Genomic DNA, 12,372 nt, shown 5'->3' with positions numbered 1-12,372 from the left:
TGGACTTGCCAAGACAGTAAATTCTTTTGTTGCAACCGAGACGTAGCTCACCTTCACAAATATCACTAAGCTGGACAAGAGATGAGTGCAAAGGCCTTTTTTTTATTAGTGCAGTTGAATTCCCCACTTGTTAAGACATTACGCTTGCAAATTCATCGGCAATTTGCACCAAATCCTCCCAATTTAAAAAGCCCTTACATTCACAATTTGAAAGTGTAGTTTTGACATCACCAACATTTAAATACATTCAGTGAATGTAAAACACGTCAGTTCTACGCAGAAGCTCTTGGATCTCTAATCATGCCATACAAATAAATATTCACAACCATTACAAGTATGCAGCCTCCATCAGAATAAGAAATCCAATATGGACCCAAGAAACCTCTCAGTTGTGAGCGACACACAACTCAAAATAAAAATGCTCTATAAACAAATTATATGACATAAAATGCTACAAACCATGTACCCATAAAACTACATTTGTAGTATGCATCAATAAACAACTCTCCTTCCTGTTGCATTAAATGTCAAAATAAGACTTGTAAAAAGTACAGAGAAGTGCTTTATTGCAGCAATAACTGTGAGGGATCTACTTTTTTCTTTGAAGGCAAAATTTGGTTGAAATAGCCTCCAGTGCAGGGAGGGGGAGGAGGGGGGGCCCGTGTGAACTGATATTTAGGATAAACCGTCAAGTCTTCAAAACTGTGGCAGTGATGCTGGAGCAGGCAGACATGTTTACTGCGGAGCTCCTCGCATTCAAGCCTATGAGGGTGACAAAAAAGGGATGAAACAGGCGGCCAGTGGACAAAGCTACTGTGTCGAGACGAGGTGGACTATCATGTGGATGATGCGGGAACCGCGGGGGCAGGTGCACAGGTCTATGCTCGGGCTCCGGATTTTATCTTCAAGCAGCTGGTCCAACTCCCAGCGCAGCTCCTTCACCAGCTCGGCCACCTGGATAACATGCACACATATTTAGCGCCAGCATCTGTACCAAACTGGTCTTCGCAGCATGCAGAACATTTTGGTTTTTAAGCATTTAAAAAGGGAGATTTTTTTTTCTTCAATAAGAGAAAACATAAAAGGATATTCCCATCTCTTTTTCTCCACGGGGAGGGGGCACCACAGGGGGCCCATCATTATGTTTTAGCTACCGTCGGCGCATCCAAAAGGTCCCTTTATCATGTTTTCTCCACTCAAAACGGCCTGCAGCATATGTGAGGGACAGGTAGAGCTTGATCGGCTAGCAGACATGATTTAGGCTTCTTTGAATGAAGTCTGTGTTCACATGCATGCTCCCCGCCCCCCCCCCCCCAAGACCACCTCTGATCGGTCGGTGACTGAGCACACGTAGCGGTTATCAGCTGCCGAGGCGGAGTTAAGCTATAGTGAACCCTGTTAGATATCCAGCTACATGTTTTTTGGGGGGCTTGTGAAGTGTTCTTTTAAATTTACCAGGATATATGATAAGTCAGGTCGTATATTTATTCCTGCTTGCTTCTGTGTGTACTTTTGATGGAGATTCTTTAAAATCTTCTCATCACATAAAACCACTTTACAAACAGCTTTTAACCTTTTTACACTAAGGTTTGGGCCATGATTATGTATCATCAAAATATCACTGTGTTTCTATATTTTAACTAAAAAAACATCTGCAGGCAGGGGGATGTTTTGGGATGTCTGCAAATGTAATCCAAACAGCTTTGTTCCTGCGATTACATCAAATCTGGGTTCTCTGCTCTCTGACCTGATGAGAAGCGGCAGCGAATCGGATCCAGCCATCGTCGAGGGAGACGACAAACTCTCCCTTTTGGAGCTCCACGTTGACTTGCCCGCCTCCGAACAGCACCAGCGGGTAGACGGAGACCATGCTGCAGTCCCTGATGAAGATGCGGCTCGTCTTCACCTTCTCGTGGTACACCAGGTAGGGGCTGTCGAAGTGGCGAACCTGGAGCACAAAAAAGTCTCAAAGCGCTTGCACCTTTTAAAATAGCTGCTGGACACGAGGACACATTTTTTCCCTTTTGTCTCACTGTGTAGTTGACAGACGACGGGTGTACATGGACGGGGCCGTCATCCTTGGTCATGAAACGGAGCTCGTTGGCCTTTGGCTGCATCTTCATCGCTCCTTTGCTCGTCATCTTGTAATTCCCCTGGGGAGCACGAACCTGAACAACAAACACGAGTGTTAAGGCATATACTTTTACACTGGCTTGATTTTTTTTATTTTGAACAGGGAAATAATGAATATACACCTGGACCACATTGGGATAGAGCGCAGCACACAGCATGGCGGACATAAGCCGGATGTTGTCCGAGTTCAAATTAGCCTGAAAGGGAATGACATTTATCAAAATGATAAGAATCTCTGTAAGACAAAAGTTAGATGCTTGAATATCTGTGTGCTTAAAAGCAGACTAAAATAAGAACGTGATCGTGTTCTAGTTAGAATATAAAGTGAATGCTCATTCAATAGAGTTTAACCATCAAATAAGCTTCATCGAGGTACTAGACTCAGCCATTATTGTGCAAAAACACTCAGCACTTCATTGTGTGTGTGTGTGTGTGTGTGTGTTTTTTACCTCAGGGCCGGTGGCCTCTAGGACACCGTCGGTTCCTTTAGAGGACATGCGCTCCATCACCCTGGCCCTCAGTCCCTCCTTGATGAAGCCAATGTCAGACAGCAACTCTGCAAACTGCCTCTTCAGACTGGCGATCTCCTGCACAGGTCACAGTGGAAGAAATGTACATAAAGAGAAATGTACAACAGCGTAATTGTGGCAGAGAGCAAAGTAGGCGCTTCAGAGAGCTCTGCCTCACTTGTAATCCCCTCGAAGACAGGAAGTTCTCCCTGCAGTAGACGAAGCCGGCCTGCCGGCCGTTCTTTGCAGCACAGCACCAACCCTGCAAGAGGGGGACATTTCATCACATGGGACATTTTGAACGCTACATCACCATTTCAACATATAACATGCATATGGTTCTGGCATGAAGAGAAGTCCAGTCTGTACCTTGTATGCCTGTAACAAAGCCAGATGGTCACTGCCGGCCAAGGCAAAGGCCAGTTTTTTCTCATTGGCTTCTTCCCGCTTATCCCATGGAGACACCTGGAAAACAGACAGGAATAACTTTAGAAACCATTTCTATAAAACAAGACACAAAATTGTTAAAAATAAACAAAAAGAAATCAAGTAGCCAAATCGGCACTGATGCCAAAGACCGACAGTCGGCCTCTCAACACGTGGTCTTCCTTACAAATGGTGATTTGAAGGCCAGACTGGCTGCGATGGTGAGTGCTGGGTCGAGGCAGCGAAAGATGGCACCAAACAGCATGAGCTTCCCGATGCGCACGTCGACGGGCAGGCAGGCCAGGTGGTAGCCCAGCGGGGTCAGTTTCTCATCTGCAGTTAGAGCTCCGAGGTCCCGCAGGCGCTGCTTTGCCGCGTCCAAGCTCTCCATCGCCGGGGGTTCGATGAGCCGAGAGAAGACCGACTCCAGCGTCCGCTCGGCAAACAAGTCCAGGATCTTGATTCTGTTGGAGAGAGAAAGAGAAATGAGCCTGGGGAGAGATTGCATATCTGCCTGTATTGCATAGCTTTAAAATTAGACAATGTGCTATAGATAAGGACAGTTTGGAAAGAGGCCCTCCGGTGTCTTTGCCAAACCTCTTTCTACTCCCGAGCACAACTCCCAGTAGCCATGTCAGACATACAGCTGATTTGAATATATACAGAGACAAAACTGTGGTCGGCTGGCACAGTGCGAAGGGAAATAGGATGCTACCGGAGGCAGAGCTGCTCTAGAGGGACTCTCTGGATCTCAGGCAGCTGTTGCTCAGCCAGCTGGTGTTGGAAGCAGTGGCTGGTGAAGAGGTGGAAGCAGACCCCCGAGGCCACGCGACCTGCTCGACCCCTCCTCTGCAGAGCGTTGGCCCGGGAAACCCACGAGTCCTCCAGGCTCTCCATGCTTTTACTTGCATCGTACCTGAAAGAAAGAAATCAAGTAGAATAGACATACAACACCATGTCACATCAAATATATGCACATGTTTTAAAACTACTGTGTGACTGATGGTGATTGTGTGTGGCAACAAAAAGATGGTACAATTCACAACAATTATTCCCTCAAATGTGTACGAGTTGATCTAAAGAAGATTCCACTTGAGGATACCTTTTCTCCTTCATCTTGCCGGAGTCAATGACGTATACCACGTCGTCAATGGTTACTGAGGTCTCTGCAATGTTGGTGGAGATGATAATCTTTGTGACACCGTCGGGGGGGCGGCTGAACACTGCCTGCTGCTCCTCATTGGACAAGGTTGAATGGAGTGGGTACACCTCACACCTGACGACGGGAGGGTACATCCACATTAGTTAATTGGCAGTAGCGTTCTTGATAATGACCATTCGGTCACAACTGCTTTATACCAATACCAAACCGTACAATTTGTAAAACACTAAAATGATTAATTTGCTGCATAAAACGGTCCCCCTGCAATGACGTGCTGTTCTTGCTGCCAGTTACCGACCTGGTTGCTCCCCGGTTGTTGAACATTCTGTTGGACGAGAGCTGCTCGTAGAGCATCTTGATCTCCGCCAGGCCCGGCATAAACACAAGCACCGCACCTGGATGAGGAAACAGAAAGGTCAAACTTACCCTTAATAACAGTTTGTGATGAAACGTCTAGTCTTGAAGTATAGGGGTTACACATGAGGAGGGGGGATCTTACCTGGAGGGTAGTCGTGGTTCCCGTCTACGATCCACTCCAGCAGGCTCTCCACCAGGTCCATGTTAATCTTGTCCAGGTCCATTGCACTGATAGTCTTCAACACAGACTTCTTGGTGTCTACAGAAACCATAGAAAATGTTAACATTCACGCATTAATAAGCGGCAGGAGATTATTTTGATACGACCAGGGACGTACAGTTTACAAAACCACAAAACGGATCCACTCTGTTCATGATACCTGTTCTTTACTCACCTTTGAATCGGACCGTGAGCTCCTGCAGGCTGAGCTGCTGGTCTGGAATGGAGTCTTTCACAAAGTCCTTCTTACAGAGAGACATGAAGTTCCACATGTCATCACCCAAGTCGTCCACCACGTCCCTTTGGTCTGCTTTGCCTCCTCGTCCACTTGTGAAAGAGGAGTTCTGTTTCCCTGAGCGCATGTAAGGGCTGCCGTCCTCGATGACGTAGCTACACACGGAAATGAACAAAAACTGAACTACTTCCTTCTCCATAAATTAAATTCAGCAGCTTAATTTGCCCAAATATGTGTTGGATAGAAGTACTCACCGGGTTTTAGTGATGGCATCTTCAAGAAAAAACTGGTCCACGGGAAAGGTACGACCTGAAACGAAAGAAAATCCCCTTGTAGGTGAAAACACTCTGTGGAATGAGCTGTCTGAGTTGGAGATGTAATGTTCATGTCTAAAACAGATAACGCAAGTGGCTAATTACCTGGTATATGGATGGTGGGACATTTGTAAAAGTACTCAGAGAAGAGGTTGGCATTGAGCGTGGCACTCATCAGAATGATCTTCATGTCCGGCCTCTGCAATATCAGGTCTTTCAATACCAACAGCAGGAAGTCACTGACCAGGAGAAGATGAAATAGAGACAGAGAGTGAACCCAGATACAAAAAGACGACAATATTTTCTTGCTTGAGAAAGAAATGTCTGGAATTGACTGAAGCAGAAAAGCTATTTGGTGACAGCTCAAAGCACAATGTTGGATTAATATCCTTTCTCGGATTTATGAATTGTACCCTTTTCTCTTGTATATCATTATTCATTCGAGCCATGACGTTATTGTCCTTCCTACACATGTGTCAATAAAGCATAATGAATTGAAAATTCACTTTTGGTGACATCTGTGGGCGATCAGCTTAATCTCACCTCTCCTCCGTTCGCTCGTGCACCTCATCCACAATGACGTGTGAGATGCCCGTGAGGTCGGCCTCGCTCTCCAGTCTCCTCAGCAACACGCCCGTGGTGCAGTACAGCAGTCTGGTAGCGGACGTCTGACATAAAAAAACATGCCAGTGATTAGATAAGTAATAGTAATCATTTGATAACAGAAGGCTTAACTACATATACTTAGAATAGGACTTATAAAGTGAGGCGATGCCACGAGGATTTGGATCCTGTGACTAATGCCAATGTCTAAAAGTCCTGCACACTCCACACATGCACGTCAGATGGGCCTTTACCCGAACTGTCTCCAGGCGGATCTGGTAGCCCACGGAGTTGCCGAGGCGCTCTGCGCGCTCCTGTGCCACTCTCTGGGCCACAGAGATGGCGGAGATGCGGCGTGGCTGAGTACAGATGATGTTTACCACCTGGTCCGCTGGTCCACCCAGCGAGGCGTCCAGAATGAACTGAGGGATCTGAGTGGTCTTACCACACCTGCAACAAAGCATCAGAAAATAAACCTTCAACAGAACCATATCTCTTGCAGGGAGCTGTTTAGACCACATCTACCAGATATTTGCGTTATGAATAATGATCTATGATCAATATTTATGTATTTTTACATATTTGTTGACAATGAGAAAAAGGCAAGAAAAGAATGACTGTCCAACATGGACAGATTGTGTTAGTCATTAAAAATATTCATGCATTTACTTTCGTTTGATTTGTATAAGATTTAATAAAATGACTAACGGCATTTTTTTTCTGCAACACTGTTGTACAAAAGTTTAATTTTCAATTTCAAGTTCCTCACTTTGATAAATAGTGCATTCAATTTGGATTCACTCATTTGATTACATTACAGGTCATTTAGCAGACGCTTTCATCCAAAGCGACTTACATTACACTTTAAACCCATGGCTTTTTCAAATTGTTGCCCGGGGAGCAATTAGGGGTTAGGTGTCTTGCTCAGGGACACTTCGACATGGAACGTGGGACAGCCTGGACTCGAACCACCAACTTGTGCTTCCCAGCACACCTTCTCTAACCCCTGCGCCGCCACGACGACCCCAATCACATAGTAGAAAAGTGCCAGATGTAGCAGTCAATTTTTCCAATTCCTTCTTGTGTACAACCACAAGCATTGCAGCATTTTTAAATCTTAATGCATGCACTCAGTGCTTCGCTGTGTGACCCACCCTGTCATCCCGCTGACGACCAGCACCTGGCACTGGTCTAACAGGTCAAGGATGTTTTCTTTTTCCTGCCAAGCCGGCAGTTTCTTCCTCTGCTCCAACATGGACCTGAAACGCCCGGATGACTGGGTGAACAGAAGGATGAGAGAGCACCAATCCAATAAAACACAGACATCATGTTGGAGAAGAGGAGGGTTACGATGAAATGCAAAGATTAGCCTTATTTCACCATTTTCATCTTGAACTCTCGGCACAGCTTGCCATTTTCCTTCAGTACGTTGTCCGTCTTCAGGTTGTGCTTATTCACGATCTTCTTCCTCAGATTGACATAACTCTCGGTCTCGACTGGAATGGCCTCGTCCTCCTCGTCCCTCTCATCCGGCTCCTCCGTCTCTCCGGTCTCTTTGACTTAAAAGACAGAAGTGGGATTTTAATGTGCGCACTCGCACGCTCGGACACACAAGGTTGAGATCCATTTGGCGAAAATATGGACACCAAATAATTTGAATCCATTCATGTTGTTGACTCACAGTCGATTCGTCTCCAGTTGGCCAGTTGATCAGTCCTTCTGTTGCTTGTAGGATTACTATTATTGTTACTACTACTTCTGCTTTCCTCAGCAGCACTGTTCCTTGTGCTCTTGCTCTTTGCCACGGTAGGAGCTGGCGGAGGAAGCACCACAACAGGCGGTGGCGTGCTGAATTTGTGATGACTGACTGCCAGCAGTTCCCTCATGATAGTCTCATCCTCACACAAAGTGATCAGAGTGTAAACAACAGGCTCGTTGCTCTTCGCTGCGGCCAAGGCTTCTCCGAACAATCTTTCAGTCACACTGAGCCTCCCTGCAGCCCCGAAAGACTCGTCGGTGGTGCTAAAAGCCACTATCGGGGCCTGAAACGGGTAACGGTTCCCTCTGGGGAATCGGACCTCTAGTTCATACTCGGGTGGAGAGGAGCTGCTGAAGCCTGGCCGGCTCGGGCCATCCAAGTCCGGGGATCCAGCCCTAGAACTACCTTTAGTGGGGAGCTGGTGCTTAAACTTGCACTTGTCCCCGAAGCGGCAGCCTTGCCCTTTCAAGAAGAATCGGCAGACGTCTCGGATGCTAACGGCTCCTCCACCTCGACTCCCGACTTGTCTACCATTCTTGGCAGCGTTGTCCGAGAGGAACGAGACGTCCAGGGTTACTGTCCAGACCACATTGGCAATGCGCTCGCTGAAGCGCTCACCGTAGATGGCAGTTAGTGCCAGAGCTTCCTCCTGCCTCTGGCTGAGACACTCGTCCATCGGCACCACTTCAAGGCCATCAGGGGACACTGCTTTCTGGCCGTAGCGCTCAATGAAAATCTGGCTGAGTAGCTGTTCTAAAGTGACACCGAATTCCCCTCCACCAGACTGCAGGGCTTTTTTGCCACGCTCCCTGTCAAACCCATACCTATACAAAGTCGGGGTGAGAAAACAAAGGGTGAGAAGACAGGGAGGGGAGAGGGGGGGGGGGGGCATAGGCCCAAAGCCCAAAATTGTTTAGGTTCGTGACAGCACAGTAGTAGAGACACTGGCTCTAGATAAAATGCAGCATCATTTTCAACAGCAAAATAAACAAACCCGATCATCACCTGCAAAGTTTTCCTATTGCAAATAAGGAGATGACAGGTTCAGGGGTGGGCCGTTCATCATCGGACTCTGTGTCATACGCCGGGCTCTCTGCCTTCTCCACTGGCTCATCGGTAGTGGCCCAGAACTGGCCTTCGTCACGGTGATCCAACTCATCAAATTCTTCCTCATCCCCGTCTTCCCCTGAATAATCTGAATCGGATTCACTGAGTAAGAATGAATGACACGAGTTAATGCCAAAATGCAAAATAAGATAAAGATAATGTACCACATATTAGGTAGGCTTAGAAGAATGTGCTTACTCATAGGGCTCATCAAAGTCCTGTGTCTGCAGATTCCGCAGAAGCTCCTTGAGTTGCTCTTGGTTCTCATTAGTCATGAAGAGCCTCTGCATGGGCATGGTGCTCATCTCCGGCCTGATGCTTTCCCCTAGCTTCGGGCTTGTTCGTGTCCTCGCCAGAGATATTGGGAGAGCCTTGCCAAAGCTTTTGCCATCGTCTCTGCTTTTCCCAATGCCTCTGCCGCCCCGGTCTCGATCTCTAACCCCCCTTCCTCGACCGGCATCCTTTCCTCCACCACGGCCACGGACACCGCTCCCTCGTCCTCTCCCAGGTCTGGAGGCAAGAGCAGAAAGAAAGAGCATGAGAGGAAATTAGCAGGAATTGGGCAGTGTCATGAACTTAAAATCGTATGTTTAATTCCTCTGCTATGAATTAATACCTGCTAGGACGCGGGGGTCCAAATTCGAGGCGGAAATCATCACCGTCATCCCAGCCACCAACTCCTGCTTTCTTAATTCCACCTCCGCCTCCACCGCCGCCACGTCCACGTCCACCCGGCTTCCCCCCATCTCTTTTTGGCCTCCCACCTCTCCTCCTGGCACTCATTTCTGTTGGAATCCAACCGTTTGCGTCTGTTTCAAGTATCACCACAAACACATGATTGATGGCCTGAAAACACAGCCGGTATCGTACAGCATGCTCACCTTCAAAATTGGCGTCTCTTTATAGCAGCAATCAATCCGGGACGAAAGAGATCAAATGCACAGATCCCATAAATCTCCTCAACCCTGGGAATGTAACAATAATCCTGCATACGACAGAGAGAGAAAGAGAGAGAGAGACATTTGTAGCGATCAGGCACGCAGGCGAATACTGTACATGCGCTGCAGAGCCGTGTCGCACATCGCTGCGGGCTGACTCTCCGTGGAACTTCATTTGAACTGTGAGCGACGAGATTGTGGATGACACACAGCGCTGGTGGCTACATGTATTATGCAATGAACCGGGACGATGACCATTAAACCCAACGCGCGCCTGAATGACACGGCTGAATGTGTTTTGTTTCACAAAAGAATAGAGCAAGAAACAGCTAACGTTAGCTGGTGTGGGCAATAACGTGGTATTGTGCGGTCTGGCGTGGCACGGCACGGCACGCCGGTAAAGTTACACAAGCTCTAGCTAGCTAACACGCTAGCAGCTAGCGGGCTCGTTACTCACTATTGATGTAACCACCGCACCGAGAGGCTTTTTCACACGTCAAGTCGAGAGGTTTAAATTCCCAAGAAAACCATACATGTATGGGAAGATATGACAAGCGATAAAGCACTAAAGTGATAGAAACGCATTAACTTTCGTAAGTGCGGACAAACCTGAGGCAGCGGTTCAGAATGCCGGTAGCCTGCTTGTCTTTCATTGGTCGAACTCAAGGTTCAAAGTACCTTTTCCGGTGTTTGGTAACGGGTTTTTTGGATACAGTATTTGTTAACGTTTGACGTATTATTTTAAGCGTCCGTAGGTTGTTACACTTTGTATGGTGACATATATTGAGCTTAACTAATTCAGCTCTACCGTGTGTCAAAAAAACCGTAACGTTGCCTTTTTTTGAAGCAAAGTATCTTGTAACCATGACAACTACAGTTTCCGTCGCGTCGCGTACAACCCGCCGAGCTGACTGCCGCGGGCGCAGGCCGCGACCGTTTCTTATTTATTTTTAGGGTGATTCACTGAACAAATATATCGCCCCTTTTAATTAGAGTTGTTTGACATTTCCCTCTCCACAAAGTGGCCGAGACACGGCGTGTCCTGTCGGCTCTGACAACCGTCTGCCAGCGGGAGGAAGCCGCCACGGATGTCTGGTGGGGTGCAATTGTGACTTTTTAACAAGTGCTTTCTGTCTTCACTGTCTGCTGAATTGTGTTGTATCATTTTCCCTTTCAGACCACAAGTGAACTTTCATGGGCTGCTAATATTGTATATTCATTTGACAGATAAGGTGAATATGAAATATTATATATGTTTATTTTCAGGGGAAGGGCCTATAAACGTGTCCTACATTTTCCCAAATGGAGACAAATATGGTGAGTGATCACTGAAACACACGGCTCTACACTTTTTCATCACATAACTACTCCCATGTTCTGTACAGAGGGAGAGTGCAGCGGATCTGCATCAGAGGGGGTGAAGCGGAGCGGTGCTGGTAAACACGCGTCAGCGGGTGGCGTCATCTACACTGGAGAGTGGCTTGAAGACAAAGTATGTGTTCAATACTCCTGATGTCTGCTGCTTAATGCTGGATGGTTGCATTTGCTAGTCACGCACGCTTGTTCTCTATCAAGCAGATGCACGGCAGAGGGACCATGCAGCATCCCTCTGGAGCCCTCTATGAAGGAGAATTCAAAGACAACATGTACCACGGCAAGGGAACGTACACCTTCCCGGACGGCTCCACTTACAAAGGTCACTTTCACCACAACAGGTGACAGCCAATGTGTGGGATTCCCGATGCAATCAGTGGTTTAGTGCACCACAAGATGATGTTTCTCTCTTACAGTGTCTTACGTATCCTGAACGCTACCATTTCAAATATTTTTGGCAAATTTCCATTTGTGCCGTTTAAAAGTTGACTATTTCTTGGGGGGCGGGGGGTTGATCCAAACCTGATGTTTATTATTTTGGTTTTGCCAAATGTAAATGTAAGATTATTCATGTCCTAATTGGTGTGTTGTAGGTTGGATGGCGACGGGGCGTTCACTGACACAAAGGGACAGGTTTGGACGGGGGAGTTTCTCGGCAGAGCAGCGTTAGGCCTCAAACTGCAGCACACTTCAGAAAAACAAGCATTATTTTACTACGATGTATAATATACTGTATATGCTACAAGAAAATAAAAGCATATCAGGAAACAGTTGCAAGTTGTTTGTTGCTGTGTTGAATATGAACAGATAGACCAGCTGTTTAAATAGCCAAGCAATCAGTGGGTCATGTTTCTTGTTCTGGTTTCATTTCCCTTGAAAGATGATTCAATGATGTTCATTTTTCTGTCCCTTTGTCACACTGTTCTTCTGCTGGTGTGATGGAAAAGGTGCATTATGTAACTATTTTCCACTAACAACCATAAATCAAGTACTGGTGGCAGGTTCAAGCAGTTAATTCACTGCAGACTTAGGATTTGAATTGTGACAAACCTGGAAATATATGCATTATTTACCACACACAATTAAAGCTGTGAACACATTTTTCGCTGGTTATCTTGTTTCCATCAGGGTGAAGGAGGAATACGGGTATGAATGTAGATTTATTATTATTACGCAAACAAATTGTTTGCAATGAAAAAGATTTGAAACATTCCTGATTCCTCCTGATTCTTGTT

The 12,372-nt window shown here is 46.6% G+C and overlaps 2 protein-coding genes across 6 annotated transcripts; one reads left to right on the top strand and one right to left on the bottom strand.

The window, feature by feature from the left end:
- Window positions 1-82: 82 nt before the first annotated feature.
- dhx57 (DEAH (Asp-Glu-Ala-Asp/His) box polypeptide 57) lies at window positions 83-10,580 on the bottom strand. Of its 2 annotated transcripts, none has more exons than XM_040174252.2 (25): window positions 10,373-10,580; window positions 9,707-9,810; window positions 9,442-9,610; window positions 9,024-9,335; window positions 8,724-8,927; window positions 7,641-8,542; window positions 7,340-7,518; window positions 7,114-7,235; window positions 6,214-6,409; window positions 5,900-6,024; window positions 5,462-5,595; window positions 5,297-5,351; window positions 4,983-5,197; window positions 4,730-4,846; window positions 4,529-4,625; window positions 4,171-4,344; window positions 3,784-3,984; window positions 3,256-3,532; window positions 3,012-3,107; window positions 2,821-2,904; window positions 2,583-2,720; window positions 2,256-2,330; window positions 2,034-2,168; window positions 1,748-1,948; window positions 83-954 (listed from the first exon to the last, which is right to left on the bottom strand). In XM_040174252.2, exons 3-25 carry the CDS (start codon window positions 9,606-9,608, stop codon window positions 811-813), a joined length of 4,350 nt encoding a protein of 1,449 aa, XP_040030186.2. In that variant the 5' UTR covers window positions 9,609-9,610; window positions 9,707-9,810; window positions 10,373-10,580; the 3' UTR covers window positions 83-810. The 2 variants fall into 2 exon arrangements, with proteins under 2 accessions (XP_040030186.2, XP_040030187.2); XM_040174253.2 differs by lacking the exon at window positions 10,373-10,580 and adding an exon at window positions 10,221-10,353.
- On the top strand, window positions 10,362-11,910 carry morn2 (MORN repeat containing 2). Of its 4 annotated transcripts, none has more exons than XM_040174259.2 (5): window positions 10,362-10,858; window positions 11,030-11,080; window positions 11,149-11,255; window positions 11,342-11,478; window positions 11,731-11,910. In XM_040174259.2, exons 1-5 carry the CDS (start codon window positions 10,852-10,854, stop codon window positions 11,861-11,863), a joined length of 435 nt encoding a protein of 144 aa, XP_040030193.2. In that variant the 5' UTR covers window positions 10,362-10,851; the 3' UTR covers window positions 11,864-11,910. The 4 variants fall into 4 exon arrangements, with proteins under 4 accessions (XP_040030193.2, XP_077957896.1, XP_040030192.2 ...); XM_078101770.1 differs by having other exon boundaries at window positions 10,416-10,858; window positions 11,342-11,459; XM_040174258.2 differs by having other exon boundaries at window positions 10,428-10,858; window positions 11,339-11,478.
- The last annotated feature ends 462 nt before the right edge of the window (window positions 11,911-12,372 follow it).

This window comes from Gasterosteus aculeatus, chromosome 4, assembly GCF_964276395.1.
Source record: "Gasterosteus aculeatus chromosome 4, fGasAcu3.hap1.1, whole genome shotgun sequence".
Lineage (NCBI taxonomy): Eukaryota > Metazoa > Chordata > Actinopteri > Perciformes > Gasterosteidae > Gasterosteus > Gasterosteus aculeatus.
Note: the sequence above shows the minus strand (reverse complement) of the source record. Positions and strands in the feature narration are given on the sequence as shown.